The sequence below is a fragment of the Cynara cardunculus genome, assembly GCF_001531365.2.
Source record: "Cynara cardunculus var. scolymus isolate 2C chromosome LG 4, CcrdV1, whole genome shotgun sequence".
Classification (NCBI taxonomy): Eukaryota; Viridiplantae; Streptophyta; class Magnoliopsida; order Asterales; family Asteraceae; genus Cynara; species Cynara cardunculus.
In genome coordinates, this window is record NC_037531.1 from 11,519,316 (window position 1) to 11,531,102 (window position 11,787).

Genomic DNA, 11,787 nt, shown 5'->3' on the forward strand with positions numbered 1-11,787 from the left:
TCTCTTCATTTTATAGTCATCTTTATAACGTAATTCGTGAAATAACCGGATTTTACGCAAATAGATTTATGCAACTTGCATAATCCACTTTTTCTATTAAAGAAATAAGAAAAACTGGGTCCACTTGAGTAAAGTTTGATTCACTTGCATAAAAAAAAGGGGTGCATTTGCGTTAAAATGGGTCCAATTGCATAATAATTTGAAAAAACAAAGGGATTACATAAGTTGTGTAGATCCATTTGCATAAATTTCGACTATTTAGGAAATTACTTTAAAAAGGCGGCAATAAAGTGAAATAGAGTGTGAAGATTGACTATTTCAATCAATTCAACATAATAGAAATACTAAATTATCTTAAATATAATCAAACTAGTGGTCACTGTACCGCAGGTTGCATGGTATAGTAGTAGCATAAGTTGATAAATAAATCAAAACGACCTAAGTAAACCATAACTAGAATTCTAAAAATATAGGAAAAATCGTGGAATGAACAAACCACAAAAATTCCAAAATCACTGTAACAGAATAAACCAAAAGCCACATTAAGAACTAATTGCATCCAAAAAAACCAAAAGCCACTCCTTGGAATCATCCAAATCAGATCGAAACACATGTAGATCAAACATGGATTGGCGACCTAATATACATCTGATAGTCACAGTTTTGATTCCATATTTGATAGTCATCCAAACTTCAAATACAGATTATAGGGTTCGAGGAATAGAGATCGAGAGATGGAAAGAATGGAGATGGAAGGAGTGTAGTTTGGAAGATGGAAAGAAATGAGAAATCATTTCAGTACCAGTTCATATTGGAGTGCAAATCGTCTCTTGGGTTGAAGATGAGAGGTTGAGGGGTAGTTGGGGAATTAATGGAAAATAAAATGGTCGAGTCTAAAGGAGTATGGGTTCCTAGCCAAGCCATTAAGTTATGGACAGCCCGAATAAGCTACAACCGAAAGATTATTTATGACTGAACGAATAAACCATATATATTATACAGTTCATTAAGATAATGCTTTAGACAAGTTATTTAAAAAATTAATCCAAAATTTACACCGTTCTTCTAAATGTATATATAAAGAGAGAAACGGGTGAATGGGATCCGAAACCCAGTAATATATCCGACCCGACCAGTAAAACCATTATAAAAGATAGGATCTTGCGCAATCAAGAGAAAAATTCAAAGATTTTCAAAGCTTTCGAGAGATAATAGTTGGTCAAGGTATGCTTCTCTCTCGATTTTCCTTCTCATCTTCGATCTGCTCTCGTTACGGATCTAGGGTTTATGGCATCAATATCTTCATTGTTTTTGTTTATTTCGTTTAATTGTGTGGATTTGGGGTTTTCCCGAATCATTCCGCGATTGTTTTAGTTCTAGGGTTTTGTTTTGGTCGGAGAAAGTGATTTCGTATGACCACTGTTCAGTTTCATTGGAGAACTCAATTGAATTAGGTTGTTTCGTCTGGTTATACACCTTGTAAAACCCTAATCACAATTCGTTTCATCATTCCCTTGCGCCTATTTGTCCTCGTTTATTGTCACAAGTTACTTATTGAAATTGGAGGTAAGAACCATATACATACGTAGGCTGTGTGTGCGTGAATATTCTGTTGATGATCGTAGCAAATTACTATATTTATTTGAATCAGACAACCGGTCCAATATAAAGGGATGTGATCCTTTCTGGTTTCATAGAAATAATTGAAATTTACATTCTACTTTGTAGTATTTATTAAAAATATTCAACATTTGGAGCTTAAAACTGAAAGTTTTCTTGCCAATTTGGACTTGAGTTGAGTTACCTATTTCTTATGAAAGCGATTAGAATATTCTTTAAATGGTCTAATTTAGGTTAGAGTATGATGAAAAGATCTATAGTTTGGTTTTTGATTAGATATCTAGTGCAAATCTTTGAGGTAGAGGTTATGTCTGCATACATTCATCCTCTCATGGGATATTGATACACTTGGTTGGTTTGGTTTATCTGGTGCAAATCTTATAGTTGTTTAAACAACTGTAACAATTGTAGATGGCTCGTACTAAGCAAACTGCTCGTAAGTCTACCGGAGGGAAGGCTCCTAGGAAGCAACTTGCAACCAAGGTATCATACTTATCTTCTTAACTGGTCCATGTATTTGATTCGAACCATACTTTCTATATTGTATCCCAATATTATTTATGATTGGGACCCACATGATAGAAACGTTTCTATTTTTAGTTTGGTTCTGAAACAAAGTTGTGATTATGATTTTTATGGCATGATAGGCTGCTCGCAAGTCTGCTCCAACAACTGGAGGGGTGAAGAAGCCTCACCGATACAGACCAGGAACTGTTGCCCTGCGGTTTGTGGCTTTGAGTTGTGCACTTTAATGTTTCATTCATTCTTATTTACTTTTGATTGTGATGTTGGATGGTATTATCTTGCAGTGAAATCCGCAAGTATCAGAAGAGTACCGAACTTCTAATCAGGAAACTGCCTTTCCAGAGGCTTGTTCGTGAGATTGCTCAAGACTTTAAGGTTGGTTCATCATAAATATTAGGATTTGTGGTTATTGGAGCATTTTGAAGTTAAAGTTGCTGGTTTGCCCATTTGATAATGTCAAATAAATTGATTGTCTTTCTTGGATGCTATTTTACATATTGACAAATAGTTGCACCTTTCTCCTAATTTCATGTTGGATTTGGAGGGTATTTCAAGATATGGTCTTTCTTGAATGCTATTTTAGATATTTGACAAATAGTTGCACATTTCTCCTAATTTCATGTTGGATTTGGAGGGTATTTCAAGATGTCTTTAAGTATTAATAAATGACAGAACAGAGGGATTCCATGATATGTGATTTTACTTGACGATTCTGATGAATGGTCGATGGTTCTCAAAGTTAAATTCTACTTTTCATATTTGCAGACGGATCTGCGTTTCCAGAGCCATGCAGTGCTGGCACTCCAAGAGGCAGCTGAAGCTTATCTTGTGGGACTGTTTGAGGACACGAATCTGTGTGCGATTCACGCCAAGCGTGTGACCATCATGCCCAAAGACATTCAGCTCGCCAGGCGTATCAGGGGGGAGAGGGCTTAATGCATGGATAACATATTAGTTGCAATCTATCTTGTTAAAGTCTAGCCAGATACGATATTAACCTTCTAGTTTGTTTGTTTGTACCTCCTTACTGCTAGTATTTGATTTCCGTTCTTTGTTTTGTGCTACTATGCTTGGATGATATGTGAAGATTAAAAGTACTATGTTTGGATGATATGTGAAGATTAATAGTACTAGTATGTGAATTTTATTGACATTTCTTTCTTAATTTGCTACAACTAAAATGGTGGCCATCAACGTTGAGCTGTTTATCCAACCAAGTGCTAGCTAAGGGTGTTTGTGGGTTGGGTTGATCGGGTTGGAAGCATTTGAACAATCAAATCAAATCTAATGTTTATGATTTCAAAGATCTTGACCCATACAGACCAACCAAGATTTAACATTGTTAGGTACATGGACCAATTTGTTACACAAATTAAAGACAACTAGTGTATCTAATATAGTTTAGGGACCAAATCTAAAATTTGAGCATAATGTTGTATGAAAGTAAGCAAGAAAAGATGTAATAATATAAGAGGTAACTAATTAAACTTTCTGCTATCTTTCACTATTTATTTGCTTTCAATAACATGTCCTTTTAAGAATGGATTGAATACACAGAACACTACTCTAATTCTTCTATCAACTATCCTTCTCTCTCAAACAGCTTTCATCTAAACTGTATCTACTACTTCCTCATCGATATACAACGCCTGCAATAATCCCCGAAAACCAGCTTTCAAAATGGACAAAACAAGTCGTTTTTTGTCTATTTCATCACCATCGTGCTATTTTCGTTCTCTGTTGATTCCTTCTGACATAAGCAGTCGGGCAAAGGGTTCACGTAAAACGCCTCTTCTGAACGGAATCTATCCGTTCCTTTTGTCCCTGAGATGGGACCTTTTCTTTTCCGCGGTGAACCTTGCCTTCACAAATCCAAGATTAAGACGACATCAAAAATCAAGAATTTACCATTTGGAATACAACAAAGCAAGTTGGCTATTCGTTTAGCAAGAAGAATACTAATGTTACCAAAGACTCATTGGCCCAACGGTTTCCAGGTTACCTCTATGAAAGTCAAAGGTTTCAAACCTTGTGAGTTTTGACGTATATAAATATACGTTACAAGTGTTTACCCAAACCAAACAAACCCAATAAATCCCACACATATGTTAAGTCAGGTTGTTTCCAAAAAGACCCCCCGGCTTGCAAAACAAAATATAAAAGAAACAAGAGAGCAAGCTACAGGTGAGAACGTATGCAAACAAGCAACCGAGGTACAAATACAAGTGGTTGATATGTAGATATCAAAACAATTCCTTGTCAATTTGACTATGACCAAATAATTTTAAAGTTTTGACCATTTTACCCCTTGTGCCGGTCCTTTTGAGCGCATGTCTATATCCTAAGGCCCATTTATGAATCACATCATGCAACGAAGATCATTAGCACTGGAGAGACAAGGAACGTACCGTCTTTTGTGAATCTCAATTATCCGACCTGAGAGTTTTTTCCCTTCTTTCATGGTGCCATTAGCAATTTTGTCGAAAATACGAACAAGGAGTTTTCTGAAAGACGAAAGAGTAACAAAATGTTAAGAAAAAGATCAGAAGATCATATCAAGGAGTAATACTTGAAGACCGATAAAAATGTCGAGCGGCAAATACAATAATACCCCTTAATAACAACAAAATAAGGGCATTTTGGTCCACAAAATATATGCTATCTTGACTTGTTGGAAAGTTGCATTGGTTTTTATTACAACTTAACCAAGAATCTTGCAAAAATGGTAAATTAAACACATAGTTTGCAAGAAACACCAATTAAGAACTACAGCTTGTTTACAATTGAAATAAAAAGCCAAAGCACAAAGTTTGAAAAGTCGATAATTTGGCAAAATAGGAGATGATTTTCGAACTAAAATAACTTGCCTGTCGGGAGAAATAGTTTTTCTGTGTCCTAAAAAGCGTCGATGACCCTCAACTGCCCTTGCCATGTTCCCAGAATAAGAGGGAATGAAAATGTCGCTCTCCACCGACACAATGTAATCTAAAGCAGCCATTTGAGATGCATGGTTGATGAACGGATCAAGCTCCTCGGCAGTTGCCAATTTTTCCTTCAAAAATAAACACAAGATTTTAATAATTTTGGTCATTTGACAATTTAGGGGTTGTTTGGTTGTTTTCCATTAAGTCTTGTATGAATAAAACTGACCGTATGCATTAATTTGTCTGTATAGATTGGGAAACTTTTTGTTTGGGAGAGTTTTTTCATAGATGGAAAGAGTTTTTTTAAGTGGGAGGGGCAGGTTTAAAATAAACTTGCCAATGGCTGCTGCATAAAGCTCCTTCTAAAAGTTTACTGAATAAGCCACTTTTTAGATAATTAAGCCAATACCAAACAGTCATGAATAGCTGACCACATAAGTTGTGGCTGTGAGTCTCATTAAGCTGTTAACGAACAGACAATGAATTTAATGTAGTCGCTCCTGTGATGGCAAAATAGTTGTTCTCTATTATTAACTCTTCAATATCCAAATTTTCAACAAGTGTATTACTATTTTCAAATAGTCAAGAGCAGATTCCGAATTACCTTTTTCATTAATGTGGGGAAGCGAGATTGTAGAGCGGCCATTCGTGAATCACCGCCATATATTTCTCCGGCGGCAATATATATAGGAGTTGTCGGTGGGAATCCAAGAGCCCGAAGGAAAAATCCAACTTCCTTTGGAGTCAATGGACAATACCCTTTTGCTCTTTGTTCTGTGGAATCAATATCTTTCACTTTCCAATACGACGTATTTTCTCTACAAAAAAAACACGAGACTATCATTACTCCCTCCGTCCCAAAATAAACGTCCACAGTGAAAAAGACACGTAGTTCTAGAAATGTGTAATTATTACACTTTTTAATTAACTAATAACAATTTTGCCCTTAGTAATAGAGGCGGTAATGAATTTCTCCATTTCATATTTAAGGGTAGAATCGGAAAGTAGGTACTCACCTAATAGCCGTAAGTTCATTAGCTTCTTCAATGGATAAATCATGTGTGCATCCACTAAAAGCAAGCATGTCCTTTTCATATCGCAGATGTAAGGCAATGTAAGGACCATAAGACCTCATCCGGTCCACCAACAACTAGAAAGAAAAGGCGTATTTAGATACTATATAACGAACCCACAATTCAAATTGAACAAAATCAACAGTTCTATTACTTTTCCCATTGCTTCTATGCGAGGCGAGAATCGGAGGGCCTTGTAACATGCACGACAACGCAATTTCTGAATATCCGGAGGAAGGTTATTATTAGCTAGTCTTGAATCAGATTTGGCTGCCCGAATAACCTGAAAAGAGGGATTAAAAAAGAAAAACCAACTAGTTATCATATGTGACTTTGAATGCCAGACAAACTATATTCAATTTCGAGCTCGATAAGAATATATTAAACCTTCGGTGAGAAGGAAATGACTACACGGAAGAGCACAATCAGACTTATAAATAGGAGCGGAAATGGCATTACAAATGTAAATAGTATGTATTGATTCTGAACTTGTAAAATACATATTTGTTAAAGATTATGTATCAATTATTTCTCTAAATCTTAGGGGGCGTTTGGTATGCAGATTGGATTGGACAGGCGAGAGTGAGGTAAGCAGGTGAAAAAATTGTGAAAGGATTTTGGATTATAATTTAACATACATAGTTTAACTAGTTGTGGTACACACGCAATGCGGCGGGAGCCGTGAATTTTAACGATTTTGAAGTTTCACTGGTTTTATTAGAGAAGATTTAATGATGATATAAGTTACACTTGGTCTTTACATATTAATACAATTTGAATAAATAAGAGTTATGGTTCCAATTACAGTCTATCTAAAATCCAACATATTTAAACAACTCCACAAATGTGTTCGATTACACCAAGAGCAAATAATCAAGAGATCGAGACCAAGAGTTCTAGAGCAATGAAATGGGAGATAAATAGGAGAACTTTTAATAACTCATGGTGAATATCAGATTGAATCTCACCTTGGGGGATGAGGAGAAGACATAAAGGTATGAGAGGGTGAAGGCATATGTGAAAGGTGTTAAAAGTATCTTGGAAACATGAAAAGAAAAGGTAATAATGTGCATGGTAAAGTGTACTTAATGCATTATGAGTTGTTTTTAAGACTTTGTGCATAAATGTATAGTACTTTGTGCATTAAAAATTGTTTTTAAGACTTTTAATAAATCTGGCTTATAAGGTAGTATAGATAATTTACCAATCTTGTCCCATTTCCTTATTTTTGTTCCACTTATTTTGATGGTACAAAAATGCTCCTCAGTCTCGTCTTGTCCTAATCTAATGTTGCAACAAACGTGAAACAACAAGTTTTTGTTTTGTCCTGTCCCGTCCGTCCCAAATGCACCCTTAAAGATGCCTTACTTTTCAAAACCATTCGTATTTGGCCTTTTTGTCCCAAGAAACGATAGCGATTGTAAAATTGCACAAAAAGCAATAAACTTTGCAAGAAGAAATGATTTTGGACGAAGAAATGTGAAAAAAGAGAACTTTTTGGCATTTATTTCCACAATTCCTCAAAGATCATTTCCCCTTTTTTAACTTTTTGCACGAATAATTGTTCCTTTGTAATAAAAATTCAAACATGAGGGTTTTGAAACGAATATGTGTACCTGATAATCGTCCCACAAACTTACAATCTCTTGCTCGTAGTAATCGATACCTGACCAGCTTCTAAAGTGCTTAACCGCTCTTGTGGCAGTCATTAATTCTCGTGGAAGTTTTTTGATGATTTTTACATCATTAACCAACGATTTAATGAAATAATCTTCATCAAATACATCCGAGAAGTTGCTGCATTTTCAAACATATATATAGACTCTTAAGTATCCAAAACCCAAAAGTTTAATCGAATTATTTCGTAGTTTCTTAGAATTGGTACCTAGTGTCCTGCCAGAACGAGCGTTTATCGAGCTCTGGTACCACAAGAGTAGCATTTATAATCCGGGCAACAGCTACCATATCACATATCTGCAAAAAAATGAGTCGGGTTTTTTAGGTAAAGATGGGTATTATAACAAATTATTTGATAATAAGACATAAACTCATGATGTGCGAATTTCATGGGACACGAGAAGTACAGTAAGTTTATAAATACAATTGCTTAATACTCCCTCCATCCCATAATAGGTGTCCACATTTCTATTTTAGTTTATCCTGGAACAAGTGTCTACTTTCCAATTCTGCCCTTAACTATGAGATGGAGAAGGTCATTACTCCCTCTGTTATCAAGGGTAAAATTGTCATTTAGTTGATTAAAAATGTAATAACTACACATTTCTAAAACGATGTGCCTTTTGCATTGTGGACATTTATTTTGGGACGGGTGGAGTATATAAATATCTAGAGAGAGGGGGATCAAGAATAAAGATATTGTTAATATGTCCCGAAATAAGTGTCTACCTTTCAATTCTACCTTTAATTATGAGATGGAGAAGTTCATTACTCCATCTGTTATTAAGGGTAAAATTGTCATTTAGTTGATTAAAAATTTAATAATTATACATTTCTAAAACTGTGTATTTTTTTCATTGTGGACGTTTATTTTGGGACGGAGGGAGTATACAAGTATCTAAAGAGAAGGGGATCAAGAATATCAGCATACCCCAGCACGCATTTGATTGAGCCCGCCATTTGTATGAACAAGCAAGTAACCTCGAGTTTCTAGTGGAGCTGAGTTCATAAACCGAGTCAACGATAAAAAAATAAATAATCTTTATACATTCACTCACAGCAAAATCACGAGTTCCTAACCTATATAGGATAAACTTGGGTCAACGCAAGGGGCAAAGTCACGGTTTGGTGGCCGCTTCCACAACTTGTTGAAATCCGATGAGCCGTTAGCACCATCCAACTGTCAAGTCTAAAGGAGTGAAAACACGAAAGATGCATGACTACTTCCGTATCAATACAAACACACACACCTCACTAACTAACAGTGTGAACGACTTTTTTGAACAATAGTATTCGGCTCATCGTTGCAAACAAGCCATCATTTTTAAGAAAACTCCCGCAAGTAGTAAGGAATATTGGAAAAAGAAAAGTCTATAAGCAATGCTTCGGTCTACTCTTTTGGGTAGAGGGCAGGTCTGCATACATCTAACTCCCCCCCCCCCCCCCCTCCCATCTTCAGGTTGGATATACTGCTCTCGTTTTGTATGGTTTTAGTTCCAAATTTTGTACAAAATCGCTCTTTCTTAAATACATGAGTGTCTATACGACATTTTTAGCTCCAATCAACATCTCATTTACGACACTTTTGAGAGCAAACTTGTTGAGAATCGAGATCGATAATTTGTTAAAAGGGTAGACGAATTTTCTTTTCCTTTTGAAAGGCAAAGATTAATCGCATTTAAAAGCTAGAGACTATAAATTAAATTAATAGGGAAATAGAGATTATATGTCGAGTGAATCACATTAACCTTGAGAGCAGGGAGAGGAGCTTTTGATAAATGGGGTCGAATCCAGCTTCGCTCTCTGCTCAACTTTTGGTATCGAATTTCATGTTGCTACAAATTTAAATTAGCCAAGATTAGTGACGTTCTCATTTCGAATTCGTGTGGAACCCACAAAATAACCCAAGAAATAAAACATTTGGTATCCAATTTCATGTATTCTACAAATCAAAACCACACATTTCCAATTCAAAATCTTGAAAAGAACCCTACAAACTCAAAAATTACATGCTGCTACTGCAAATAATCCAAGTTCATTGACATTCTCAAATCGAAATTTGAAGATCATCAAGAAATAGAACCCCCCAAAAGACCAAAAATCTAAGGGGTTGTTTGTTTACCTCTTGATAGTTCTATTAAGAGGCAGACTCTGAATCGTTAAGAGGTGAATCTTGTTTGGCAAAAAAAGAATCTGCCTCTTAATGGTTTCAAAACCCTCTGAATGATTTTGTATCGTAGGCCTCCCTTAACCATTCAACGCCCTAATTTCATTGTAAACAGTTACCAAACAACTATATTTCATTTTGAACTATATCATGAGAGCCTATTAATCATTCTGATCACTTAATCATTGTGCACCAAATCATTCAGCAACTACCAAACTACTCCTAAGTTGCAACAAATTTAAAAAAACTACCCAAGATGGGCGACGAAATTCTCAATCCGAAATTCGAGTAATACCCACAAAAATTAAAAACAAGGTTTTAAGAAGCTTAATGATGAAAACTACTTATACAGAAGTTACCAAAAACCCTTAAAAGTTGCTTATTGGATTACATATGCTTATAAGATAGATTCAACTAAAACCCATAATCTTCCCAAATGATTTTGCCCAAATTAGAAACTTTTGGGGATTAAAGTGTTGAAAACATAGATTTGGTAGCAAATGAATCCTTCAATCTTGGGTTTGAACCAATGAAAAAATGCCCAAATCAGAAGCTTTTAGCAAATGAATCTTTAAATCTAGGTTTAGAAATCAAACAAACAAACAATCACATTCTTAGCCAAGTGATGGAATAGAATCAATCCAAGAACAGTACACAAATTAACAACAAAATAGAGCAAATAAATTTCCAAGAAAAGTAAAACCCTAGTCAGAATCATCAAGAATCAATGCTGAAACCCAAAAATAACTGTTAAAAAAACTCACCGTAGGCAGCTTATAAGGATCAGGAAGCATGGAAACTTGGGAAGGAGGGAAGAACAGATGCAAATGAGCAGAAAACAGAGCCACAAATGATATCAAAGCTATGGCGCACGTTAGCACTCTCCTCATCAACCCTAACTTCCTCCATCTTTTCTTTTGCATCTCTGTATAAAATCTTGTTTTTTTTTCTTTGCTGAAATCAATGAAGACGACCCAGTAACAGAAACACACACACACAAACACCAAGAACACACACTCCCCTTTTCTGTCGTCGATCAAGATCTTTGAGGAATGATCTCTTTTTTTTTTTTTCCCCCAACAAAATGGGTTTCTCTCTCTATATCTATATCGATTGTCTGTATGTATATGTGTTGTTTTTTTGATACTTTCCTCGACCTCTCATGTTTCTGGACCTTTTTCGAGTGGGGCTTCGCCAGTTTTCAGCAAGGGATTTTATACATTTATTGTGTGCATCACTGTTTACTAATTTCAATGGGAAAACATGGTTTTATCGGTGGGATTTTGGCTTTTTCTCTGCAAGATTTAATTTTTTTTTTCTGTTTTATTTTCAATGACACATTTTTGGACAATTTTAGTCCCTATAGTTTATTATTATTTTCGTTCCTAAAATTAGCTCTCAAATATAATTAGGAGGGATAATACAGAGAATAACTATAAACTATAGGGATGAAAATAGAAAAATATTATAAACCACATGATGAAAATAGCAATAAGTTACAAATTATAGGAACGAAAATTATAATTTCTAAAACAGAAGGACTAAAATAGCAACATTTTACAAACCACAGGGATTAAAAATGTAATTTACTCTAAAACTAATTCATCTTTTTTTAGGGATGGTGATTTGCCCCGATCCGGTGAGGAACCCGGTTCATCCGACCCAAACGGGGACGGGGATTCCTCGCTAAAACGGGTCCCGGGGCCGCGGATCCCCAGTAGACTCAAACCGGGGCCAGGGGATGTTACTCAAACTGGGGTCGGGGATCCCTGGTAGAATCAAACTAAATATATTATTTATG

The 11,787-nt window shown here is 35.6% G+C and overlaps 2 protein-coding genes across 4 annotated transcripts; one reads left to right on the plus strand and one right to left on the minus strand.

Annotated features, from left to right (window-relative positions):
- The first annotated feature begins 1,154 nt into the window (after window positions 1-1,154).
- On the plus strand, window positions 1,155-3,296 carry LOC112510773 (histone H3.3). The gene is made up of 5 exons (XM_025116115.1): window positions 1,155-1,224; window positions 2,032-2,103; window positions 2,268-2,344; window positions 2,430-2,520; window positions 2,911-3,296. Exons 2-5 carry the CDS (start codon window positions 2,032-2,034, stop codon window positions 3,079-3,081), a joined length of 411 nt encoding a protein of 136 aa, XP_024971883.1. The 5' UTR covers window positions 1,155-1,224; the 3' UTR covers window positions 3,082-3,296.
- A 307-nt stretch (window positions 3,297-3,603) lies between these two features.
- LOC112511132 (O-fucosyltransferase 7-like) lies at window positions 3,604-11,189 on the minus strand. Of its 3 annotated transcripts, XM_025116591.1 has the most exons (12): window positions 10,751-11,189; window positions 9,568-9,654; window positions 8,900-8,999; window positions 8,751-8,818; window positions 8,028-8,116; window positions 7,759-7,939; window positions 6,297-6,425; window positions 6,086-6,219; window positions 5,674-5,887; window positions 5,013-5,197; window positions 4,554-4,649; window positions 3,604-4,007 (listed from the first exon to the last, which is right to left on the minus strand). In XM_025116591.1, the coding sequence occupies exons 1-12, from the start codon at window positions 10,907-10,909 to the stop codon at window positions 3,851-3,853; spliced, it is 1,599 nt and encodes a 532-aa protein (XP_024972359.1). In that variant the 5' UTR covers window positions 10,910-11,189; the 3' UTR covers window positions 3,604-3,850. The 3 variants fall into 3 exon arrangements, with proteins under 3 accessions (XP_024972359.1, XP_024972360.1, XP_024972361.1); XM_025116592.1 differs by lacking the exon at window positions 9,568-9,654; XM_025116593.1 differs by lacking the exons at window positions 8,751-8,818; window positions 8,900-8,999.
- Window positions 11,190-11,787: the final 598 nt, after the last annotated feature.